At 49.7% G+C, this 22,628-nt stretch overlaps 10 protein-coding genes across 10 annotated transcripts; 3 read left to right on the top strand and 7 right to left on the bottom strand.

The window, feature by feature from the left end:
* Window positions 1-1,176: 1,176 nt before the first annotated feature.
* Window positions 1,177-5,191, top strand: TRV_03454 (uncharacterized protein; the record flags this gene model as incomplete). The annotated part of the gene is made up of 7 exons (XM_003022344.1): window positions 1,177-1,231; window positions 1,409-3,433; window positions 3,549-3,893; window positions 3,959-4,116; window positions 4,176-4,445; window positions 4,501-4,809; window positions 4,841-5,191. The coding sequence occupies 7 exons, from the start codon at window positions 1,177-1,179 to the stop codon at window positions 5,189-5,191; spliced, it is 3,513 nt and encodes a 1,170-aa protein (XP_003022390.1).
* A 1,107-nt stretch (window positions 5,192-6,298) lies between these two features.
* TRV_03453 (uncharacterized protein) lies at window positions 6,299-7,059 on the bottom strand (the record flags this gene model as incomplete). The annotated part of the gene is made up of 2 exons (XM_003022343.1): window positions 6,299-6,349; window positions 6,541-7,059. The coding sequence occupies 2 exons, from the start codon at window positions 7,057-7,059 to the stop codon at window positions 6,299-6,301; spliced, it is 570 nt and encodes a 189-aa protein (XP_003022389.1).
* A 1,369-nt stretch (window positions 7,060-8,428) lies between these two features.
* On the bottom strand, window positions 8,429-9,282 carry TRV_03452 (thiamine pyrophosphokinase Thi80, putative; the record flags this gene model as incomplete). Its single annotated transcript, XM_003022342.1, has 2 exons — window positions 8,429-9,148; window positions 9,178-9,282. 2 exons carry the CDS (start codon window positions 9,280-9,282, stop codon window positions 8,429-8,431), a joined length of 825 nt encoding a protein of 274 aa, XP_003022388.1.
* Window positions 9,283-9,897: 615 nt separating this feature from the next.
* On the top strand, window positions 9,898-10,907 carry TRV_03451 (mitochondrial intermembrane space protein Mia40; the record flags this gene model as incomplete). The annotated part of the gene is made up of 3 exons (XM_003022341.1): window positions 9,898-10,102; window positions 10,175-10,586; window positions 10,649-10,907. 3 exons carry the CDS (start codon window positions 9,898-9,900, stop codon window positions 10,905-10,907), a joined length of 876 nt encoding a protein of 291 aa, XP_003022387.1.
* Window positions 10,908-11,864: 957 nt separating this feature from the next.
* Window positions 11,865-12,927, bottom strand: TRV_03450 (uncharacterized protein; the record flags this gene model as incomplete). Its single annotated transcript, XM_003022340.1, has 2 exons — window positions 11,865-12,618; window positions 12,695-12,927. 2 exons carry the CDS (start codon window positions 12,925-12,927, stop codon window positions 11,865-11,867), a joined length of 987 nt encoding a protein of 328 aa, XP_003022386.1.
* A 759-nt stretch (window positions 12,928-13,686) lies between these two features.
* Window positions 13,687-14,786, bottom strand: TRV_03449 (mitochondrial carrier protein, putative; the record flags this gene model as incomplete). Its single annotated transcript, XM_003022339.1, has 2 exons — window positions 13,687-14,429; window positions 14,492-14,786. 2 exons carry the CDS (start codon window positions 14,784-14,786, stop codon window positions 13,687-13,689), a joined length of 1,038 nt encoding a protein of 345 aa, XP_003022385.1.
* Window positions 14,787-16,214: 1,428 nt separating this feature from the next.
* On the bottom strand, window positions 16,215-18,416 carry TRV_03448 (uncharacterized protein; the record flags this gene model as incomplete). Its single annotated transcript, XM_003022338.1, has 5 exons — window positions 16,215-16,774; window positions 16,867-17,033; window positions 17,095-17,232; window positions 17,423-17,683; window positions 17,863-18,416. 5 exons carry the CDS (start codon window positions 18,414-18,416, stop codon window positions 16,215-16,217), a joined length of 1,680 nt encoding a protein of 559 aa, XP_003022384.1.
* A 354-nt stretch (window positions 18,417-18,770) lies between these two features.
* Window positions 18,771-19,022, bottom strand: TRV_03447 (uncharacterized protein; the record flags this gene model as incomplete). Its single annotated transcript, XM_003022337.1, has 1 exon — window positions 18,771-19,022. One exon carries the CDS (start codon window positions 19,020-19,022, stop codon window positions 18,771-18,773), a length of 252 nt encoding a protein of 83 aa, XP_003022383.1.
* Window positions 19,023-19,491: 469 nt separating this feature from the next.
* On the bottom strand, window positions 19,492-21,245 carry TRV_03446 (uncharacterized protein; the record flags this gene model as incomplete). The annotated part of the gene is made up of 3 exons (XM_003022336.1): window positions 19,492-20,127; window positions 20,183-20,649; window positions 20,735-21,245. The coding sequence occupies 3 exons, from the start codon at window positions 21,243-21,245 to the stop codon at window positions 19,492-19,494; spliced, it is 1,614 nt and encodes a 537-aa protein (XP_003022382.1).
* A 111-nt stretch (window positions 21,246-21,356) lies between these two features.
* TRV_03445 (uncharacterized protein) lies at window positions 21,357-22,388 on the top strand (the record flags this gene model as incomplete). The annotated part of the gene is given in 3 exon segments (XM_003022335.1): window positions 21,357-21,398; window positions 21,461-21,839; window positions 21,859-22,388. The coding sequence occupies 3 exon segments, from the start codon at window positions 21,357-21,359 to the stop codon at window positions 22,386-22,388; spliced, it is 951 nt and encodes a 316-aa protein (XP_003022381.1).
* Window positions 22,389-22,628: the final 240 nt, after the last annotated feature.

Genomic DNA, 22,628 nt, shown 5'->3' with positions numbered 1-22,628 from the left:
GAGGATATAAATTGGTCCATAAATGGCTGACGCAACTAGTTAACTGTTGAAATTTCTGGCAGCTTATGCATCATGTATTTCTACTGCTGCCGATAAGAACAGATGAATGATGAAGAATATTGAAAATGAAACAAAACTTCGATGTCGTCGCTTTTTGCCCTTTTGGGCCTGAGAGGGTGGCATGGCCGCTTTAGTGCTCGTCGGGTAGGGCTGTTAAAGCGGCCAGCGGTTGATTCCACGTTGACTCTACATATGTAGTTGTATTTTTATCCACATAAATCAACTGGAATTATACAAATCTCGTTATCTCCAGCCTCAGCCCTGTAACACTAGCAACAAGAACAACCTAGGTTGGTGCTCTGGAAAATGACACTAGTCAGTGCTTCAAGTGGTCAACTAGGTAGTCTTTGCCAGGTATCGCAACAGAGACCAAAGTACGGAGTAGTCGTCTTGAGGATTTGGAAGCCCACAGAAGAGTTGGTTGGCTCTCCACCGCGAAGCTAACCCAGTGGTTACCAACCTAACTAAGCGACCATCTAGTTATTAGATTCTACAATTTCAACAGATTTATTATTGCTGTTGTTTTTCTATCGTTGACGTTGTTTCTCTATCAGCTAAAAAATTACATTGGGTGGCTGACTAAGATGTAGCTTACTAAGACACAGCTTACTAAGATTTGGCTGACTAATCATGTTACTTGTAGCAAAAATAGAAGCGAAAAATATTTAATAATGAGGAATTTTGGTTAATATTTTCAATCTAGATCTAGATAGTGGTAGAACTAATGCGTATTCACGCCCTGGTAGCCGCTGTATAAATTAATATAGTAGTTATGTGTGGGTTGTGAGCCTGTGGGAAAAGTGCAGGAATAGTCATTATTGTAGCTAATTTGTGTGTCCAGCCGGTGACCTCACCCAAAAGTGTTGCCGCCAAACTAGTTAACTAACTAGTAGTTAATCTGGACCACCGACAGGTTCCATTCCCATCTTCCAGCCTACTCACGCTCTGGACTCCGGAATTGCCTATCTCTCTCTCAGCTTGCTGTTCGCTCAGATCTTTTTGCCTAATGTGGCACATAAGTCTCGCGTTTCGTTTCCTTCCACGTATCTTTGAAGAGCCGGGGAACCTCGTTGTACCGTTACCAGGGCGGGATCTAAGCATCTGTGGGCGGAGACCATGGAGCGCGCAAGAAAGAGTACGCTGAATCTTGAACGGCGTTTCGCCGTATCTGGCAGGCATCATTACGAGATCATAGCTAATCTATCGTGACAGGAGAGCTCCGGGATCTAAACGCGCTCGTTTGGGCAGGAGAGACAGGTATCGTCATATCGTCATATCCGAAGCTTGGAGGGCCGCTCTTATACCAACGCCAGGTGCTAACTTGAAACTCGATGCTGGATTATTACAGATGTCTTTGAAGTTAGCAAATCTCTAGATTCTTCGCTGAAGAAGAACACAGCCTTTATCAAACGACTTCGCACAGGAATCACTGCCGCAGGTCTTCCCACCTTCATAACCGATGTTCGCTCGCTTTCGCTCCATAAATACCTCTCAGAAATCATATCCGCTTTTTATGAAGGTCTCTGCAAGCTCAAGACACCGGGAGAAATCGCCGCGGGTGTTGAAATTGCCAGCGCAATCCACCAGCGTTTTGGCCCGGATGAGTTTACCAAACGACTGGCGTGGAGCTTGGGTCGCGGCCTTACCTCACCGGATAAAGCACAGCTCAAAGCCTGGACGCCAGAGGTCCGTGAAAGGGAAGAAAAGGAACGTCTATCCCGGCACAGGGTTCTCCTCCGTGTGGTAACAGAGTTCTGGCTGGTTGGGCTGCTTCGGACTTTAGACGATGTAGAGAGACCGGATGATTCTATGCCAAAGTGCAAGGACTCGGTGCCAACTTTGGGTGGGAAAGGTGCTGATGGAAGCTCTAAGCCTCGCCAGTCTCAGTCCGCGAAACCGAACCAGGACAGGGATGAAGAACCGTTTCCCCTTGAAGTTTTAAAGGATTTGCTTGGCTACGATCGAGAACACGTCAATTTGCCTTTAGCTCTACTATTCGCTAGAACGTATAGCTGGGATATATTGGGAATTAAGACACTCGAGGAGGGAAGAAAGACAGTAGAGACGAACGGAACCACTACAGATACCTCCAAGGAAACACAAGGCGGTACATCCGGGGATGAAGCAGGTACAAACACAGTTCAGCTTGATGATCCTCCCCTCGTCCCCGAAAAGCTTCAAACGCGGTTTAAAAATGTGTTAAACAGATACCTTGAAGATGTGAAGAAGCATGTTAGTCGAGACCAAAAGGCTCTTGCAAATCAGAGTCGCCGAAATGCAGAGGCATACGTGAAAAGCGGCGAGATCCTCGAGGATCGGCAATCTAATTTCGAGAAACAGACAAAGGCACATGAGAAATTGGTGTCCAATACCCAATCACTATGTGAGATTTTGGGCGTTGAAATGCCTGACTTGGCTGAAAAAGATGCGTCTGATGGCGCAATGAGTGGCAGCATAGGCCTTGTAAAGACTGGCGAATACCTTCGTGGTCAAGGTGAAGGGGCTGGTATCTGGGAAGATGAAGAAGAGAGGCGCTTCTACGAGAATTTAGCGGATTTCAAGGGGAAAGTCCCCGCTGTGCTCCTGGAAGACGGAAAAAAGAAGAAAGCAGACGGAGACGACCAGTCTAAAGTGAAACCTGATTCGGAAGGACAAAATGGAACTGCAGCCCCTGAAGGCACCAGCAAGCCAGATTCACAAGCAGCTGATTCCAGTGCGCGGGAACCAGAAGAGTCCGGTACCACTATTGCCAACAAGTCAGTTGGAGCTCAAGTCGATGCACTGCTTTCTAAGCTTCCTGAGCTGGCCAACAAGGAAGCTGTTGATCAATTAGCTCTGGATTTTTGTTTCTTGAACTCGAAGGCCTCTCGAAACCGACTGGTCAAAGCTGTTCAGGAAGTGCCGAAGGGCCGTTCCGATCTCTTACCTCTCTACGCTCGCCTTGTTGCTACTCTAGGCCAGTATCTTCCTGATGTGCCTCAGGGCCTAATCACATATCTGGACGACGAATTCCGCAGCCTTCAACGCCGCAAGCAAAAAGAATTCCTGGGTCAAGTTCGTACAAGCAACATCAGATACCTGGCTGAGCTCACTAAATTCGGCGTCGTTCCCGAACACGTTATATTTCATTGCTTCAAAGTCAGCCTGGACGAATTTTCCCGTATGAACATCGAGATCATAGGAAATTTGTTGGAAAACTGCGGCCGGTATCTCCTCAGAAACCCCGAGACAGCTCCCCGAATGGCATCGTTCTTAGAAACACTTGGACGAAAGAAATCTGCCCAGCACCTTGGACAGCAGGAACGAATGATTATTGAAAATGCCATGTACTACGTCGACCCTCCACCGAGACCAGCTATCCAGCAAAAGGAGCGTACGCCAATGGAGCTGTATATTCGAAAGCTTATATATCTGGATATGAACAAGCGGAACTACACCAAGATTTTAAAGGCTATTCGCAAGTTACACTGGGAGGAACCCGAGGCAAGCTGCTACTTTTATCCATCATTTCACTTCTTCAAGGATACTAACTTGGTTTCAGGTTGTCAACATCCTCGAGCGTATATTCAGCAAACCAGGAAAAATTAAGTACGGAAATATTCATCTACTTGCAATCATCATCAGCGCACTATATCGCTACCACCAGTCCTTTGTGATTGGCGTTATCGACAATGTCCTTGAGAGAATCACCATCGGTCTAGAGAACAATGATTTCAAATTCAATCAGTCACGGATTTCAGAGGTCAAGTATTTGGGAGAACTCTATAATTACAAGATGGTTGACTCACCAGTGATCTTCGATACCCTCTACCGTATTGTTACTTATGGACATGGTAAGCTGGCCAAGGCCCTACTAGATTATAAGTGCCCTTTTTACTTTGCTGATGCGTGGAATCAGAGGGTGGGACACCATCTCCGGGAAAAATAAACCCGCTTGATATGCCAGATGATTATTTCCGTATTCGTCTAGTGTGCACCATACTAGATACCTGCGGTGTTTGTTTCGACCGAGGAAGTGCGAAGAAGAAACTTGACTTTTTCTTAACATTTTTCCAGGTATATACCCAAGATTTCGGCCAAATGGTGGAATGCCATACTAACTAATGAAATTTAAGTACTATCTACATACCAAGGATCCTATACCTATGGATGTTGATTTCGTCATCCAAGACACATTTGCCTTGACTCGACCACAGTGGAAATTTGCTGCTGACTTTACAGAAGCTACCAAACTGTTTGCGGAGGCGGTTGCACAGAACTACCAAGTGCAAGAGACTGACAAAGCTCCAGAACCAGAAGATGAGGCGGAGAGCTCATCGTCTGATGAAGATATTGAAGATGACGGAGCTCCTGATATCGAAGAGGTCTCTACTGATGAGGCAGAGGTATGCCCTTCTCGAAGCCTGCTTCATTACCGTCAAACTAACCCCTATCTTATAGGTTACCGCTAATGAGCCAGATGATGAAAACGAATCCGAGTCAGAAGAAGAGCAGATCTTTGTATCTCGTCAAGAGGAAGAGCGTGATCCTGAAGCTGAAGCTGAATTTGACAGAGCCTTCGAGAAGATGGTATCTGAAAGTGTAGAATCCCGAAAATTCGAGCGCAAAACGATGTTCGACGTCCCCCTACCCATGAGACGTGCAAATCCCCGCGAACCTGCTCAAGTTGAAGAGACCAAAGAACCATCCCCGACGCCTTCCAGCACGATGCCCTTCTCCCTTATGACCAAGCGTGGAAACCGCCAGCAGGTATGCTCAAATTCTACATGAACGTTCCCAGGCTATGTTGCTAACTTTGAGTGTTAAGACACGCACTATCGACCTCCCTTCGGACTCCAGTTTTGCAGTTGCAATGAAGACTCAGCAACAAGCAGAGCGCGAGGAGCAACAACGAATAAAAAATCTGGTTCTCAATTATGATCTTGGTGACGACAATGATAGCAATGATGGTGATAGCAACAGTTCCCCAACCCACCACTTTATTCTACGACCGAACACCAATGCTAAAGGCTCACTCAAAGGTTCCGACAAGCGAACGTCATCGCACCGCGATTCAAGAAATGATAAATCAGCCCGGAGTGGATTCCGTGCTCGTAAATTACAACTGAGCGACGTTGACTGGTATGATTAGTGATTTACAACCATGGCACCAATTGCACTAAGAAAATCAAAACTCCCGTACCTCCTATAAAAAAAGAAAAGGAACCAAATATACGGCAGTTGAAATTTTTTTTGGATATCAAAGTGCTAATTTACTTGCTGTGCGTTTGGCCTTGAGTGGCCTCGCGCTCAATAAATTTGTCTTTAGGACTTGATACGCTTTCCCAAACGATCATCGAGTTTACATGACTTATCCCCATTTCACATTGATGATACTCCATCAGTCAAGCCTTGGGCCCGTCAACATAGCTATCTCCTTGCCTTTCTATGCATTCATGGCTGGGAAACGATTCGAAACCGCCCGAATGATCGACAACCAACATTCGAAGCATGTGACGATAAGTGGCTACTGTGGTTGACATGGCAATAAGAGTGCAAAATTGGCCCCTCAATGCAGACTAAGCAGCTTTCACTGCCGTTTACGGTGTAAGCTTGGTTCCTGCTGATAACCATATCAAAGGGGTCCCAGGGATATGCTATGAGTGCGCTACTACTGGCAGCAATGACAAGAAATAACAGATGTTATATTTCTTTGTGCATTCTTCTATTTTATCGACCTGCAGTCCCTGGCCTTTGATGTCATATCCTTTGGCTTTTAATTGCAAACATCCCCCGTCAAAGAAGTTCTAGGAAAGCCACTTTACCCGAGCCATGGTATACTAGAGAGCCTAGAAAATCCATGAAATAAACAAACTGGACAGGAGCATCCCCGAAGCAATTGTTACTCTCTGTTATACAAGCAGATATGCCTACCAGCGAGTCTAATAATAATACTGTGAACAATTTTAGCAATAATGGCGTGAGCCAATCTACCTATTACTACAGAAGATAATTTCTGATAGTTGAAATCATTTCGTCTTCCATGTAATCTTCCCAGCGCACTCGAACAGCCACTCGATCTAATCCTGGCCCGAAATTTCCGAAACGTAAGGGCTGCGGTCTGGCATTCGCTCTTTCTAGGCAATCAGATGGCTCGTATCCATGCCGGCGATCTATGTCTTTACATATCTCCTCGTGTGTTCTCCTTTCAACGGGTGCAGAAGCTAGCGAACTTATGCGCCAGAGGCTCTTGTGGCAGCTAAGCATCTCCAGTCGGTAAATGAGGGGAGAAGGGCATATTTCGAAGTAACTAAAAAAGTCGAAAATGAACGGGTCCAGGAGAGAACGTATCTGTCTAGTATTATATCCCACAAAGTAGAGGCGCCTTAAAGCAGGTGCATGAGCCAGTACGCTCCATACTGTAGTCTAAATGTAGTAAACTAAGCGTAAGCATGCACACGATAAAGGCTTAAAGGAATAATTGGACAGTGACAAATGTACCTGGATTTTTCTGAGCAAGGGAAATCCCAGCTCCTCTAACTTAGGGCATGCTCCAATCAGTAGGTGAAGGTTTCTGACGAAGAGCCCAATGTCAATTACAAATTCCATAATCAAAAGTATCCTAAGATTCGAGAAGTAGAAGCCGATATATCCAAAATCCGCGGATTTCCGGCTACCCATGAGATAAAGCTCCTCAATTGAGTTAAAGGGCCGGAGATAACTCACAGCCCCTGCCATGTAGATATTGGTTTTAAGCCTTTTCAGGGTAACACGCCTCGACCGCAAATAAGTCCAAGGAGAAGGATAATGCACATCGAAGTTGAATGAATGGATGAGGGAAAAGTTCTTGATAGCAGTGAAATCAAAGACCTTAGCCCATTCTTCGATAACTAGGTGATTGCAAAGTAGGATTTCCAGGGTATGTAGGCGAACAAAGCCATCAGTTTTTGAGATTTTTGAGAGACCCCTTGTTACTGAAAGAAGGAGGTCTTGAGAATAGGCGGCAGAGGTATTATACATTCGGGGCAGAGGCCTAGGACAACCACTATCCTCTTTGATCAGCCCAAGCCTGAGGACTCTAATCGTCCCTCGTACTTCCACTAGGATTTTCGATATGTCTTTTAGGCTTCGAGCATAGGGTATTCCAAATATTGATAGCTCTTTCAAACACTTAAATGACGCATGACGTAGCTCAGGGTACGCATTTGATAAGACCTTATCTTTTCGGGCATTTGAAAGAGGCCTGGGATAGAGATAATTGAAAGCTTTGACATTCTCCTGAAGCTTGAAGACCTCTTTGGTGGGGTATATGCAATCGGCCGTCCAACTTTGAGAGACAAGAATAAAACCCTTCTATTAGCACGGTGGAGAATGGAATAGGGTCATACCCTGCCAGGGGTAAATCTCACCAGAAACTCTGCAATTTCTTCACCTTAGTGAATAGGGTAGACAGTATGTCGTGTAATTGAATGCGTTCCGAGTTCAACCGAGCCACATCCGGTTCGGTTGATTGTTTTCCGCCAACTCTCGGGAAGCTCCCGTAGGAATTTCCGCGAGTGCCCCTTACCGCAATCTTCCTAACCCATTCAGCCTGTCCCGATCTATTACGAGCTATACTTCGAAGGCAGTTTAACCATGGAGGCTCCTTAGTATCCAAATATTTCCCGGGTTCGTCTCCAGGTGGAATAACAAGGTTAATATATCTGTAAAGGATGGGCACTGTCAGTGAATTCGAACATCGGCAAGTTAGACAAAGAGAGACTAGGTCAGAGCGTGAATGGATCTGTTTTATGGTTAGTCGTGCGAGATCCGTCAATCAAGGGATAAAGAGCGCAATAAAAACATACAAACGATGCTATCTCTAAGTATAACTCATAAGGAAGATATAGCAGGGATCTTGTGAAGGGTACCGAATCCATTTTGGTTCTCCGACTTCAAGGAATCCAATGACATAGGTGAGGGTGGTTATAGCTATAGAAACCAAGCACCAACAGATGATGCGATATCGTTGACACCATGCGCCGGAGCCAGCCTTCGCATGCGGTCTCTCGTCCGCGGGTTGGAATCCAAAGCAAGAAGGACCGTTGGAGGTTGTAAGGTTCTTTCCGCGGTTCGAAAGAGTATATCAACAAAACGTTTATTTTGAACCCGCCCGTAGGGATATAGAGCCTCATCAAACATGGTAAAAACAATCTAGATTGGACGGGGATCCTCAAATGAAGGGATCTGGGCATCAAAGACAAATTCCCTAGTCAAGATGCCCTGGTACATCAATGGTGCAGGGGGCTCAGCACTCTATATGTACTATGAGCGGAAGGCACGGAGATTGCCAGATCGACTAAGCCCTCGACCGGCAATAGAAGTGTTTCGAGTCCTTGAGAGCATACTTTCATCTGGAAAAGTTTGATTCATCTAGTTTCAAGCTCGGTGCTAGCTCCACGGTAAAGAGTACTGGGGCTGAAGTTTCGACCTTGACCAAGTCTGCTCTGATATGGTTGCTCGTACTTAAATTACCACCGAATTCCGTTTTCCAATCACTCACATCCCATTCGAGGCCCTGTGTGGATATGATTGACGGACCTCCGAAGGGGATAATTCCTATATTTTCTGAGAAATAGGCTTGCTGGTCTGCATTGTTTGTTTGACGACCACTTAGCCCAGCGCTGGCTTCTTTCTCTTTCCCAAAATACGAGCCGCCAAAGGTCTGTATTACGTTGTTCCCCGGGCGTAGAAAAAAGGAGATGCTCTCCTCGGAGATGAGATATAATTCACCATTTGGCCGCCTGATCTGTTCCGAAGCAGATGCAGTAGTACAGAATAGGTGGTGGATTTGGGCAAACCCTTGGTCAACACGCCCACCTAATCCGCCAAATATGACAACATCTAAGGCTTTGGACGAATTATTAGAGTAGCTGCCGGAACCATTATCGCTATGCTGGCAGGTGGTATTGACAATATCACTGCAGTTATCTGCAAGATAACTAAGACATTTCATAAAATCCGTTGAATATTGGTCTGGGTTCTCAATAATAAGTACTTCCATGCTCTGGTAGTGTTTTCGAACATCCGGGTGAATAGAATCAAGATCTCCAACGATAGCATTGGGAAGCTGTTCGAGCAGTTAGATATGGTACATACGATACCGGCCAAAGAGAAAAATACACATATCATATGGAGATAACATATATTTTTGATAACTTGAGTAATCCATACCTCAGTTTTCTCCAGACCAAGCCTTTTCATGACATGATAATACCGGTTTGCCCCACCATCCGCGCAGATGGTAAAACATGCTATCAAACCCAGTTAGCTTTCACCAAGAGGAATCTCTGCATTACACCCTGAGATATTGGGTGAGCTGGGAGGTACCAGCATCTCACCGTACCATGTCTTTTTAGTAGCCTCAAGGCGTTATGATTGACAGGTTGGTTTAGAATTAGTAGAGCATATGGTGCCGGGGGAAGCGAGTCCTCAAAAAACCGAGCAGGATGCCATTCCATCGTATTTAAACCAATCTCTCAAACTTGCGGCTAAATAAATATCAAAAATCGGGTATCTCAAGTGTGTTTGTCTTTGTGACATCTCTTCAAAATATCTACTGGATGCTCGGCGGTTTGATATTGCCTAAAAGGGACCGGGATCTTCGGCATATGTTTATCCGATAATCTTACATAATCACCAATTTTCGCTCGCTCTTGATTAACAATCTTGAAGACGACGAGACGAAGACGACGATATCAAAAGCACTCTAAGCCGAGTCCCCAACTCGCTCTCAATTCAATGAGTTTATTTTATATTTGATTTCCCATCTCCTGGTCTGTTAGATTAATTTCCCTTCGTTCCCCGCCTCTCTTCACCATGTTCCGATCCGCGTCTAGGACACTGCTCCGTGGTACACCTGCACAACAACTACGATTTGCGCAAAGCCGAAGATGGATTAGCGATGCATCGTCGCCAGTACAGAAGAAGCAGGGATGGAGAAGTACGGTGGTGAGATGGGGTCTTGCTGCCGGTGCTGTTTACTACTACAACACAAGCCCCATATTTGCCGAAGAACCTCCCCGTAAGTCCATGCCTGGCAGGCGTTAGATAAAATATCAATCGGTGGATTGGCTGACATTGATGGCAATGGTAGTCGAGATTGCTCCCGGATCCCAATATAAGACGCAAGATACAGCTGTTTCGCAAACAATTGAGTCTCTAGAGGCGGCGAAAAAGACCAAGCCTAAGGCACGACCCGCTCCTGTCACTTCGGAAGTTAAGAAGTCATCGCCTGAGGAGACATCAATAGGTGCCGCTGCTGAGACTGGTGCTCCTATTTCTGGGGGGGAGCAACCGCCTGTTCCTGCCCCAAGCGATGCCGAGCAGGAGGGCGAGGAAGGCCAAGAGGCGGCGTTTAACCCGGAAACCGGCGAGATCAACTGGGACTGCCCTTGCCTAGGCGGCATGGCCCATGGGCCCTGTGGAGAGGACTTCCGGGCCGCATTCTCATGCTTCGTGTATTCCCAGGAGGAACCCAAGGGAATGGACTGCATTGACAAATTCAAGTACGTATTCACTGTCGTGACTCACATAGTAGGTAGGGTAAATGCTAATTGGTGCTATCTAGGGCCATGCAAGATTGCTTTAGACAACATCCCGACGTCTACGGAAATGAACTCGACGACGAAGAAGTTGATGCGCAATTAGACGAACACATTGCTTCGGAGAAACTGGCTGAGCAGAAGGCGTCTTCGGAATCGTCCGAGGCTGCACCTGCAGCTGTCCCGGAACCCTCCCAGTCAGAGTCCACATCCAGCAAGGATAAGCTGCAGGAGGCCGTCTCAAAGGAACTAGAAGCCATCCAATCGAAGGCCTCTAAGGAGTAAACGGGAATAATGATCCGAGGCCGTTGCCAAATGTCGAATCTTTTTGGCCCCAGATACATACCTTCGCTACATGCCGTTTTGGTGAGGAGCGTAACTGGAGGGAAAGCTGTGCGTATCTATCTAGATGGAGACTCGGTCGACGGTGTAAAACAGCGCGTACTGTACAACTAGATATATAAAAGAGCGGAAACGAATAGATTATTTCATGTATTATAATAAATACTACTTACTTTGAAAAGGGGGTACTTAACTGTTTTGCATCATAACCGTTTCGTCGAGGAATAAACATCATAGGAAGTTATCGTGACGGTCAAAACCAACATCTCCCCCGCAAGCTATATTCAGAGGGCAAGACAAGACACGAGTAAGTAGCATTGAGTCAGAGTCCTAGAGATGAAAGGGGGCTAAACACCGAGCCAAACCAATAATCAAAACGCAGCCAATACATAAACCGACCTATAGGGCAAGGTAAGACAGGGGAGGGAATAGAGGAATAGGAGAGGGCAGTAGGGTACGGGAGGGAATAGGGGAGAAGGTACACGAAGAAGGAGGTGGATGCGGGATTATATATATAACAATAGTCAAGCCGGTTTCTCCGTCTATTCGGCAAGGACCAGCATCATGTAGATAGGGCAAGGCAAGGGAGAGAGACAGACATCCGAAGGGAAAAGCAGAGAACCGATTTAACCCGTTTCCAACGAAGACAAGAAAAGAGCGATAACGCAAAGCAACCAGAACCAGCAGAGCATGTGAAGACGCCGTGAATCAAGGGGAACGGGGAAGAGATGGGGGGAGGGGGATAAAAGTCGATTCGAAGAAGTGTATAGATGCACCGACATATCTAGCGATTGTCAAGGGCGAGCTAGAAGCCCTGATTTGACCAGAAACCCAATCGATTCCGGGGATGCATTCAACTTCGAGTCAGGAGAGGCGGAAGAAAACAGCCTGTCCTGTTTCCTACTTTCTCAAGATGGCTTCGTACAGGCTTCCTAGGGTACAGATGGCAGAGCCGGTGAGTAGGCCCTGCAATCCCCATGGAACAGCACTGACAACTTTCAAAACAGAAGTCTGGCTGAACAGGTTCCAGAAGTTGAACCCGCTCCCGTACACTATGGAGGCAATCAAGGCTTTTGCCACGTTGAACACCAAGGGATCACCGCAGACCTTTCCCTTGTCCTGAGCCGCAGCTACAGCTGCGGATCGACGTGTGGTGGGAGAGGTAGACTGGCTCATCTTAAGGTTGATGTCGAAGAAGTACGCGATGATAGACGGCAGGACAACACTGGTGGAAGCCCAGAGCAACAGGGGAGACCAGAAGGCTGGCTGGAAAGTGTTGAACAGGTCTGGTATATTGTGGGTGCAGGCAGAGGTGTTCAGGGCCTCGATGGCAGGGAAAGTGAACTTCCTCCAGGGCATGATAGCATTGATTACGCTGGACAGCTCAAGAATGAGGATCAAGGTCTGGATGGTTGAGGTGCTGCTGAGCAACGAACGCAGACTGTGCGTCCGCTCGGTCATGCCAGACTGGTCCCATGCTTCAGATACAGACTTGCGGACTCTGGTGGTCTGTCTGTCAATCGCGTCCGTTACCACTGCCGGAGAGGGTGGTAGGGAAGGGAACTTGATGGCTGGACGCGAGGGGGTCTGAGTGGCAACCGGAGCCGGCTCGGGTGCAGGAGAAGACTTGGGCGAAGACTCATCCGAGTCGTCCCTACAGCTTGTTAGTATCTATCCATCTAGCTAGCTAGCTGCCGACGCCATTTTCAGGGTAAGATATAAACACGCACGTTGCTTCGACTTCTTCCTTTGGCTTGACGGATCGTCTACGCGTCGAGCGCTTGACCGAGCTGGAGCCGTCGAACGAAGTCACCTCGACCTTTGGCTCCTTTTTAATCGGCGATCCACGCGGCGGCCTGGCCAGTCTCTCGTAGTAATCGCTCAGCTTCGACTCGCTGGCGAGACGGTTCTTGTTCTGCGACAGATGGGAGTCCAGCGCAGCTTCGAGCTCGGTCTTCTTCATGTCCGCGAAACTACAGCAAAGTCAGCATCAGAACAACCTCACAGGGCAAACACCAGCTCCCTCCATACGCCGACGGCCAAGGTATACGCACTCCTTCATGTCCGACAGCTCGGCCAGGGTGACGAGGTCGCTCTTGCGGAGCGCGCGCAGGTAGGGTAAAGCAGCCGACATGGTGCAAAGATGTTGGTACCGACTGGATCGCGAGGGGTATGCGACTCGGTCTAGAGTGGTTCTGGCGCTGCGAGAGCTATATATATGCGTGTGTGCGTGTTTCTATCTGGCGAAAGCAGGGCGGACGGGGTGGCGGGTGGTTGGTGGTTGAATAAAAATAATCATAATAACACGACGGGGTTTCTTTTTTGTTGTTTACATTTTTGCGGTCGGCTTTTTGCGTTTAGCGCGTCACTAGTTCCCGATTGGGACGACAACAGCCGCCCCCGGCATATAAAGAAAGACGGCCGCGACAAAGATGGGCGCGCAGGCAGGATAAAGGGCTGATGGACTCTTCATGAGACGCGGATTAGGTGTATTGTACAAGCAGGTCTTCTTTCAAAAAAAATATACAGGCCAGATGCATAAAAACAAAACCCAGGCCTTAGATCTATGTATTTTCCTTCTAAAGGGCCGTCCATTTTCCCCCCTCCCCCTTAACGCCAGCGCCAGAGCCCGTTTCTCGCCCGTGGGAAAATCGAGTGGACATTGTTTATGCAGTTGGAATATTATACTGCGGTTATGTGTGGTTGGTGAGTGGCAGTTCATTCAAATCGAGGTACTTCGGAGCTCGCGGAGCTGCTGGTATGACTCGAGCTGCTTGAGGAAGTACTGGTACAGCACCAGCATGGTGCCGCTCTGGATGCTGGTCCAGAGGAAGCGAGGGCCGACGCCTCTGAACCAGCCGGCCACCCCTTCAGTTTTATATATTAGTTTCAGGCCCGTTAGAACCGAGGAGGTGTCGAGGATGGCGGCACCGGGTTTAACTGTGGATGTGGAAGGTGATGAAGTTGAGATGAATCGTGTTTGAGCGGAGGATTTCGAGGTGGAGGTTGATGGTGACGACGGTGCATGAACATGGCCATTCGGGGTGACAGTCGGTCGTGGAGCAGCGTCTGGATTTTGCTGTGTTTGTATCCGGGTCTTGACCACGTCCAGCGGACAGGTGATCACACCCGCCATACCACCGGCCGTAGCAGCCGTGAGCACTTCCAGCTGGAACCCGATATCCCGATGTCCAACCCACCGCTTAGCCAGCTGCTGCTCCTGCTCGTAGAATGCAAACTGCAGTGCCGAGAAGGGCATGTCACGGAACAGCGTTGCCTTGAAGCCGGAGAAGAGGGCAAAAAAGCCTTCGGTGCGCAATATCGTTCGGAAGGCATCTGCCGTAGATCTATAGTTGTATCCCGATTTGAAGAACGGGTTATTATATCTGCCCTGAAGCTGTAGCCGGGTCTTCAGCACTTCGGACGGAACGTATATAAACGACGCAGCAAAATCGGCAATGAATCCTGCACATATTAGTTAGCGGTGCACTCCCTTAAACTTATGCATGGGAAAGCTTTGGACATACCTCCGGCCAAATATGCAATTGACGGATTTATGCCAACGTCCAACATCCACCGCTTGCTGCACTCGTATGTGCCGAAGAAAATAACGGTGCCTGGGAACGAGCCGCATAACGCAGGAGTGACACCGCCGTACAATCCCCTCCGGATCCCCTCCTGGCGGAAAATGGTAGCGTACGAGGAGGACATGGAGGTGTATTTGGGCGGTATATGCGGATCCCCTTGCTGCCTGGTCTTGACTGTATCGAGCGAATGCATCAGCATGTCGCCGCTTGTGCCGCCAATTCCGCCCGCAATCATGCACTGTTACAACCAGTTAGCCAAGGGAACCAGCCCATTGAAAGTCAGATAATGAATATATATTCGGTGTTTTTCTTTTCGTACGTGTAGATATGGCGGCCGGACCGCCTCCTGGGGCTCTGCATGCTGTGCGTGTGCTGTGTTCATCCTCTCGCCTACGTCCACGAGCCGGCCATCCTGGAGACCGCCCAGGCCCATCCCTGAGCTCGAACCGGACGAAGATGCAAGGCTCGATGAGTCTGAGGCCGCGAAGAAGTCTGTCATCCGCGACACCAGACTCATCGCCTTCTGCCTGCTGTCGCTGTCGCCGCCGTCGTCTTCGTAGTCGTCGCTGCGTAGTCGTAGTCCGGGTTGAAGGGTTGAAGCTGTTGGTCAAGGTAGATGCGGGAGGCAGTTTCAGCAGCAGCGAGACAGGCCAACAATCAGCCAGACGGAATTCTATAACAGACAAATAACAGCCATCCGAGCAGAGAAAGAAAGAAATCAAACCAAAAAGAAATCCCAACTTCTTCGTCTTCTTTTTTGCTTCTCTTTTTTTTTCGACGTTTTTTTTTTTTTTTTTTTTTATTAAGAAATCAAAAATTGAAAATACTTGATGACTAATCTTTAAAGGATAATGGTTTATCCGTCTTACTAATCAAATTCAACCAATCACAGATCTTCTTCGCACTTTGGAGCCGGACATTAGTCGAATTTGATATTCGATTTATCGGCGTTAAAAAAGACGAAGGATTACAGGGAAGAAGTCGGAGATAGCAGCCGGCGATGGCGTGTTTCTCCGTCTCTTAGACATCTGGTCGGCTAGTGTTCGGGTGGTGGTTGTGGGATAGATATGTAGGTAGGTAGAATGTATATTCATTGATTTGATAGACAAAAGCTGGAACATCAAAGGAGAAGGCAAGACAAGGAAAAGAAGGATAGCTCATGACACCTCTTCATTAGCATTAGGTACACAGGTATGTCCATGTTCTTTTGTCATTTGGTTGCGAGGCCGTGGCAGAGGAGTTGGTAGAAAGGGGGAAAGTAGCGTAGCGTAGCGTAGCGTAGCATAAGAGGGGGGAGAGGGAGGGGGTATTTTTGCAGGAGGGAAGCACGATTCTATTTATTGGTCGTGGCTTCGGAGGAAGAATCTCAGACGGCCGATACTCCATGCTTGAATGATTTTGTCCTTTTTTTTTATTGGGTGGTTCTTTGTTCGGGTAAGGGGATAGGCCTGGTAGCAAGGCCAGGGAATTTTGCTTTTTTGGGGGAGTAGATATGAAGATATGGTTCACGTAACGTCGTTTGATATGTTTTGTTGAAAACTGCTCAAACACAGATACTAGAAAGTATGCATGTGATAAGCTTCGACGGGGCCAAATAGTTTCATAAAAAACCTAAGCTGACTGCACCGCCCGCCATGTCTCGAGAACAAAAAAAGCATCTCGTCTACTGTGGCTTCTTGCCGGGACCCTGCTGCTGCTGGAATCGAGCGAGATATGGCTTCAGGTCGGTAACGGTGTACAGCCGTCGAACCGCATTCTTGACAACCTCCCATCCCTGGCGGACAGCTGGCGGGGTACTCTGGTGGGAGAGCATGGCATCGATCCTGGCCGTCGAATGGGCGACCACGGCCTGGACGAACGAGCTCTGCGTGTACCGAGAGCGGAAGAACCAGAAGTAGATGACGAGCAGCAGCCAGCTTCCACTGCTAAAGGTCAAGGCGGTGAAAATCAGTCTGATCAGCAGCGAGAGCTCCAGGGCGGCAACCATGGCCATGCTGGTGTCGTAGTATGTCTTGACGAAACGGCCGATCTGATCTGCCAGGGGGGATGATTTGGCGGCGGCCGGTCTGCCGGAGGGCGAGGCTGGACCGGCATCAGGGGAGGGCTGGAAAGTCGGGATCAGGTACGTGCGGGTGTATGTGGCGACGTGGAAGAAGGAGTAGATAGCGAAGGGGAGCAGGGCGAAGAGCAGCTGGCGCGAGCACAGCCAGACAAGGGCCATTCCTAACATTGTTAGTATAATAATCCAATATCTCGTAAAATATATATATATATGAGTGTGTGCGTGCGTGTGTGCGTATGTTTGTGCGCCCTACCGAGATACTGGACGTTCTCGTCGCCGGCAAGCTTGATGATGTCGTTTGGAATGCTGCCTCCGAGCCGGCCGCGGGCAACGTAGCCCTTGTAGACGACGATGCCGTAGGTAGCAGCGGCCGCAACGAAGGCGAAGCGGTACGAGCCCTGGGCGACGGTGGTGTAGGTGCTGAAGGTGATGCAGGAGAGCAGGTAGCGGAACACGGCGAGGATCAGCGTAAAGTGCCTACACCGTCAGCTTCTCTTCTCTATCTCTTCTTCGCTGTCTCTTCTTTATCTTTTTCTTCTTCTCGTCTTCTTTTCTCATCGCCGTCTTCTGAAGAATCCCACGGGGTGGACAGGCAGCCCTCAGCAGCACACGACATACCCTATGAACCACGCAAATCTGCAGCCGTCAGCATCGACACTCTATATAGCTGGAGCAAGCCCCAGAGAACCGCAATCATCACGAGAAGGGCCTTACTGGAGCGTCTGAGCCAGCATCTTGAGCCGCTCAAGCAGCGGCAGCGTCGCAGGCGGGGGAGGAGCCATAACGAGCGATTCCACAGAAGAAAATACAGGATAAGCAAAGTGAAGCAAAGAGAAAAAAAAAAAAAGACAGGTCGAGCAGCGTAAATCGAGTCGTCTTGCAGTCTAGCTGTATGTCTGTCTGGCTGTCTGTTCTGTCTGGATGTCCGTTCTGTCCAGCGTGGTTGAAGTCGAAGTCGAAGTCGAAGAAGCGGAAGAAAGTCCAAGTCGACGTTCGCTGGCTTTCTCTGCTCTTCGCGCTGTGTGAAGTAGCGATACGAACAGCTACCTCGCTTCACAGCCAGCTCCACGCTGAAACACAGGTACTCGCAGGTAGTGGGACTTTGCTAGGGCTCCCTTCTCGCTCCCCTGCTTGCTTTTTCATGCTCACTAACTAGATAATTCCAGGATTCACCTTGACAGTTGTCTGTATGCAGAGTCCAGACGCCCGTAGCCGGCACTCAGCGCACCGCTCAGGGCAGCTCTCGCACCGCAACCGCAGCTTGTCCCACCGCAGACACCGCTCGACGGCGCGAGTGTCGTCTCCGGCGTGCTCTTGCTCCTGAGCTGCTCCTCTTTCGTGCTGGTCTTCGGCGTCGGGGTGGTCGGGGTCGGGGTCGTCTGAGAATCGCTGGAGCACTGCTGGGTCCATCCGCACCCGTCTGTGGCCACAGCTATACTCCTTCACTTCGCCCGCGATCTGCTGCTCCTCTAGCCCAGCGTCCTCGTCCTCGTTCTCGACTCCGTCTCCGGCTCCGGCGTCGTCTCCAGTTTCTTCCCGGTTGAAGGAGGACTGCAGCAACAGCCTTGTTTCTTCTCGCTGCTGCGTGCAGGCGGGACAGTAGCCGTCGACCTCGATCGTGGCGGTGCGCCAGTGCTCCTCCGGGCAGGCTCGAGAAGGGACGCGGCCTGGATTGGTGGCGGCGTCGGGGTTGCGGAAGCGCTGGCCGCGGGGGGCATGGCATCGCTGCAGAGGGTGCTTCAGGTGGCAGGGCTGGATGTGCTGGCAGCGGAGGAACAGTTCGGCAGCGAGAAGACGGCACATTTCATTTGGGGGGCGCTGGCATTGCGGTGGGCGTGAATGTGTGGCAGCAAATGTTATTATCTACGGAGTACTGGGAGGTGAGGGCAGAAGGCCGGTTATATGGTAGACGGGGGCCTGTAAACAAGGGGGCTGGAGAGGAGATGGGGACAGTGGAGTGCTGTGAAGCTATAGCAGAGTAGATATAGTCCGTAGTAGGCAGATATTGCCAATTGGTAGGTAATGGTAGAGGTTGTAGGCATTCATTGTAGTGTAGTGTTGTAGTAGAGCTGAGATATCAATTTACGGGAGCAGTCTACCAACTTCAACTTCCAACATACATCAAAGGAAAAACAGGGCAATGACATAAAGAATTAATTAGTCTGGTCGAAGCAAAGAGCAAGAAGAGGTAAAGAAACAAAAATAACGATCGTGAAGCAAGCTTGAATCTGCCTCCCCAGCCCAGCCCAGCCCAGCAGTGCTGCTCAAGATGGATATATCCCATGTGCCATGTGCCATTGCCATTGCCATACCATGTCCAAAGCCTTCTTTTCTTCTCCGGATACTGTTTTCAGCCTCTCGCTGTGCCTTGTTGTTTTCTTTTGCTTTCCTCTTTCCTGTCACCAACATATATGCTGCGGTTCATCTGCTTTTTGACAGGCTCAGGAGGGTAGTAACAGTAACGGATATTGAATTCATTAAATAAAAGACAAGTACGGAGGAATACAAGAGGGGAAAAGGAAAAAGAAATACAAGAGGCCGGTCAGCTAGTCAAGTTGATAGAATGGGGGAGGGGGATAAGGAGACAAGATAAAATGAAGAAAAAAAGTTAAGGGGGAATTTGAATGAATGTAAGAGTAAGTGGCCTGGCATGGAGTCTCGATGGGAGAGTAGGAAAAAAAAAAAAAAAACAAAACAGGAGGGGGATAATACCATTAATTTCGAGTAGGAGAGATCAAGAGTGAGTGAGTGAGAGGATAGAAAGAGAAGATAAGAAACAATGTCTGGACTTGGGACTGGAGGGGAGATAGCATGGCAGAGAAGAAGAAGCATAGAAGGCGGAAGAGGAGAGACGGAGTGAAAAGACAAAAAGCACGGTTTAACGGAGAGAGAACCCCTTTCGCTTTATCTTGTCTTCCAGCGGCCGTCCGCTCTCGAGACGGGCCTTCTTCTCCTCTAGCTCCTGGCGCTGTCGGTCGAGCTGCTCCTTCATCTCGCGGTGTCGGGCAAACAGCTCTTCTTCGGACTGCTTCAGCTTGCTCTCCTTCTCCTGCACCTTTTGCTGGAAGACCATCTTCATCTCGGCCTCCATCTTGGCCAGCTTCTGCTCGTGCAGGGCGCGCTCCTCCTCCTGCTTCACGGCCGGGTTGACCTCCTTGAAGACGCTTGGGTCCTGTGTCACGCCCATCTGCGTCAGCTTGTCCGAGCGGTAGTTCTCGTACAGCGTGTTGTTGGTGTGCTCCTTGAGCTCCTCCATGTGTGTGCGGATCAGCATCTGGCGCAGCTTCACAAAGTCGCAGTGCTCCTCGTTGTCGACCTCGATGACGCCCCAGGGGTAGCGGCGGCCACGCACTTTGCGGCCGTCAGCGCTGGTCACTTCCGAGTTGGCACCAACCACGGCAAAGGGGACCTTGGACATGATCTCCTTGTTCTCGGCAATGGTTTCCTCGTCGTCCAGCTCGTAGCGTGGGCCCTCGAAGATCTGGATCGAGTGGTGCTGGATATCAGCCAAGATCTATACCGCTTTGTTAGCACAAACACATAAAGATATGTACAGGGTATGCACTTACTCTCTGCTTGAAGAGGGCAATCTCTTCGTCGGTCAGGGTGTCAGCCTTAGCAATGACTGGGATCAAGTTGACCTTGGTATGCAGACGGCGCATCACCTCAATGTCCAATGGCTTCAGGGAGTGGCCAGTGGGCTGGATGAAGTAGACACAGGCGTGCACACGGTTGTCAACGATGTTCATGCGGTTGACCTTGTTCTCGGCGTCGAGGTAGGCATCGAACCGCTGCTCGATGTTCTCGACAATGGGACGCCACGAGTCGTCGTTGTTGACAAAGTCTCCGAATCCGGGGGTGTCAACGACGGTCAAACGCAGACGGACGCCGTTCTCCTCGATGTCTGCACTGATGGACTCGACGGAGACGGTCTTGGGGATGATGTCCAGGCTGGGGCCAGTACGTTCTCGTGGGGGATATAGAGATGTGTTGAAGAGTGTGTTGACCAGCGTCGATTTTCCCAGGCCAGACTCACCTGCTCTTGGTTAATTCAACGGAACCATACATTGGACATACATATCAAAATGTGTAAATATAAAAAAAAGGACAAAACGACGTACCAACGACCATGACGTTAAAGTTGAACCCCTTTCGTACACTCTTGCGGTGCCACTGGTTTGGCAGGTTGGCAAACCCAACGTAGCCGGCCAGTTTCCGGCGAACAACGTTCTTCATGTCACTGGCAGCCTGGGCAGCGGCCTTGGGGTCCTTCGAGCTGACTGTCTGGGCTGCTCCGTGGCCCATCGGGTTGCTGCGTTCGACGTGAGGAGAGACATGGGGGGATGGCGGTGCTGGCGAGGGCCGGGTGGGCGTTGGGATGCCGTTAGACGCAGCTGGAGGGTCAATGTCAGTCTCAGAGTCACTCTTCTTGTCACTATCAACCTCGGGCTCGCTGCTGTTCTCGGTCTCTGTCGCAGTCTCCAGCGAGCGGGTGTAGTCAGAGCCCGAGTCTGGCTCCGGCTCCGGCTCTGGCTCTGGCAGGATGGTGATGGGCTCTGCTATGGGGATCTCAGGCAGCATGGCAGCCATCTTCTCGACCACCAGGCCGACTTTAACCACTTTCTCCTCCATCGTGTGTCTTTTTTAATCACTGCAGTAGGCTAGAATAGACTGTCTTTGGCGCACCCCTTTCGCATCAAACAACCGCCAACGAAACCGAGAGACGTAGAACCCGAGCCAGCGATGAAGAGTAAAAGGGAAAACTCGAGGCTTACCCATCGTGAAGCAAGTTGTTTATCCTGTTGTTTTGGTCTCGAACGAGCAGAAAAGGAGAGTCGGCTGTGCAGGAGCAGCTTTGGGGCCTGGAGTCGCGGGTTCCTCGTCAGCCAGCAGTAAACAAACCCGCATTAAAACAGGCACACAAGGCCATCACACTCGGTAGGAAGAGAGAAGACTCGGGACGTACCCTGGATTCAGTTCAATTGCGACGGGGGGAGGCGAGGCGAGCGAGCGTGAAGGGGTTGGCGGAGGTGAAGGTGAAGAAGATACTTGAAGCCACGAAAATATTATCAAGGGCCAAAGAGAAAAAAAAAAAAAAAAAAAAAAGGAAAAAGCGGACCAAGGGGGGAGGAGACGGCCTGCTTGGTCAAATGAACGAGAGACGGAGAATGAGACAAGGCACCGCAGAGACAGCGAGTGCGAGACGAAGAGCAAACGGAGTCGACGGTGAGCAGACGAAGTAAAGAAGAAGAAGTAGAAGAGGAAGAAGGAGGACGGCGACGGCGAGGAGGAGGAGGAGAGGAAAAGGAGATCTCAGGGGGTGTCGCTCTTCTTTTTTTTTGCCTGCGCGCTGGTGGCTCTGCTTGGGGCCGCCCCCTTTTTTTCCTTCTGCTCGACCACCAAACGGGAGCGCGGACGCTGGGACGAACTACTACTCGCTACGGATACTACTACTGCTGCTGCTGCTGCTGCTGCTGCTGCTACTCTTTGCCTTTCCGTTCGTCTAAGGCGAGGGCTGGCGGTGTCGACAGTGGACAGGTCGCCCGCTCAGGGGGGGAGGGCTCCGTGCCAGTGGGAAGACAGAGAGTCAGAGACAACCCACCCCCCTTGGTCGGTCGTCGTCTCTGCGCTGGCCGTCGCGGTGAGGGAGATGGGAAGGACCCTCGCCCTGTCCTGGTGATTGGCCGTCGAGTTGAAGGAGGGCCAGTCAGTTACCGTAACAGCCGCGTTGTGACAGGTGCTGAAACAGCCAGCCAGCAAGCCAGACCAGCTTAGTTATTTAGATGAAGGGCCGGGAGACGGCTATAGCAGAGGCTGTCTTAAGGGTGCAGCATGCAGATGTCCAGATGATGCGTTGCAAAAGAGCAATACGGAGTGGATTGTTGCTGCTGGAGCCGAAGATGCATGGCAGTGCATGATGTGCATGCCGTCCCGTAGTCGACGGACCGGGAGAAACAGCCAAACAACATCATCGTCGACTTGGAGATGGATGTCTCTTGTCTAAGATCGTCTGAA

Source organism: Trichophyton verrucosum, assembly GCF_000151505.1.
Source record: "Trichophyton verrucosum HKI 0517 chromosome Unknown TV-F-b-11a04.M13r1, whole genome shotgun sequence".
NCBI classification, from domain to species: domain Eukaryota; kingdom Fungi; phylum Ascomycota; class Eurotiomycetes; order Onygenales; family Arthrodermataceae; genus Trichophyton; species Trichophyton verrucosum.
The sequence above is the reverse complement of the archived record's forward strand: the minus strand, read 5'-3'. Positions and strand labels throughout refer to the sequence as shown.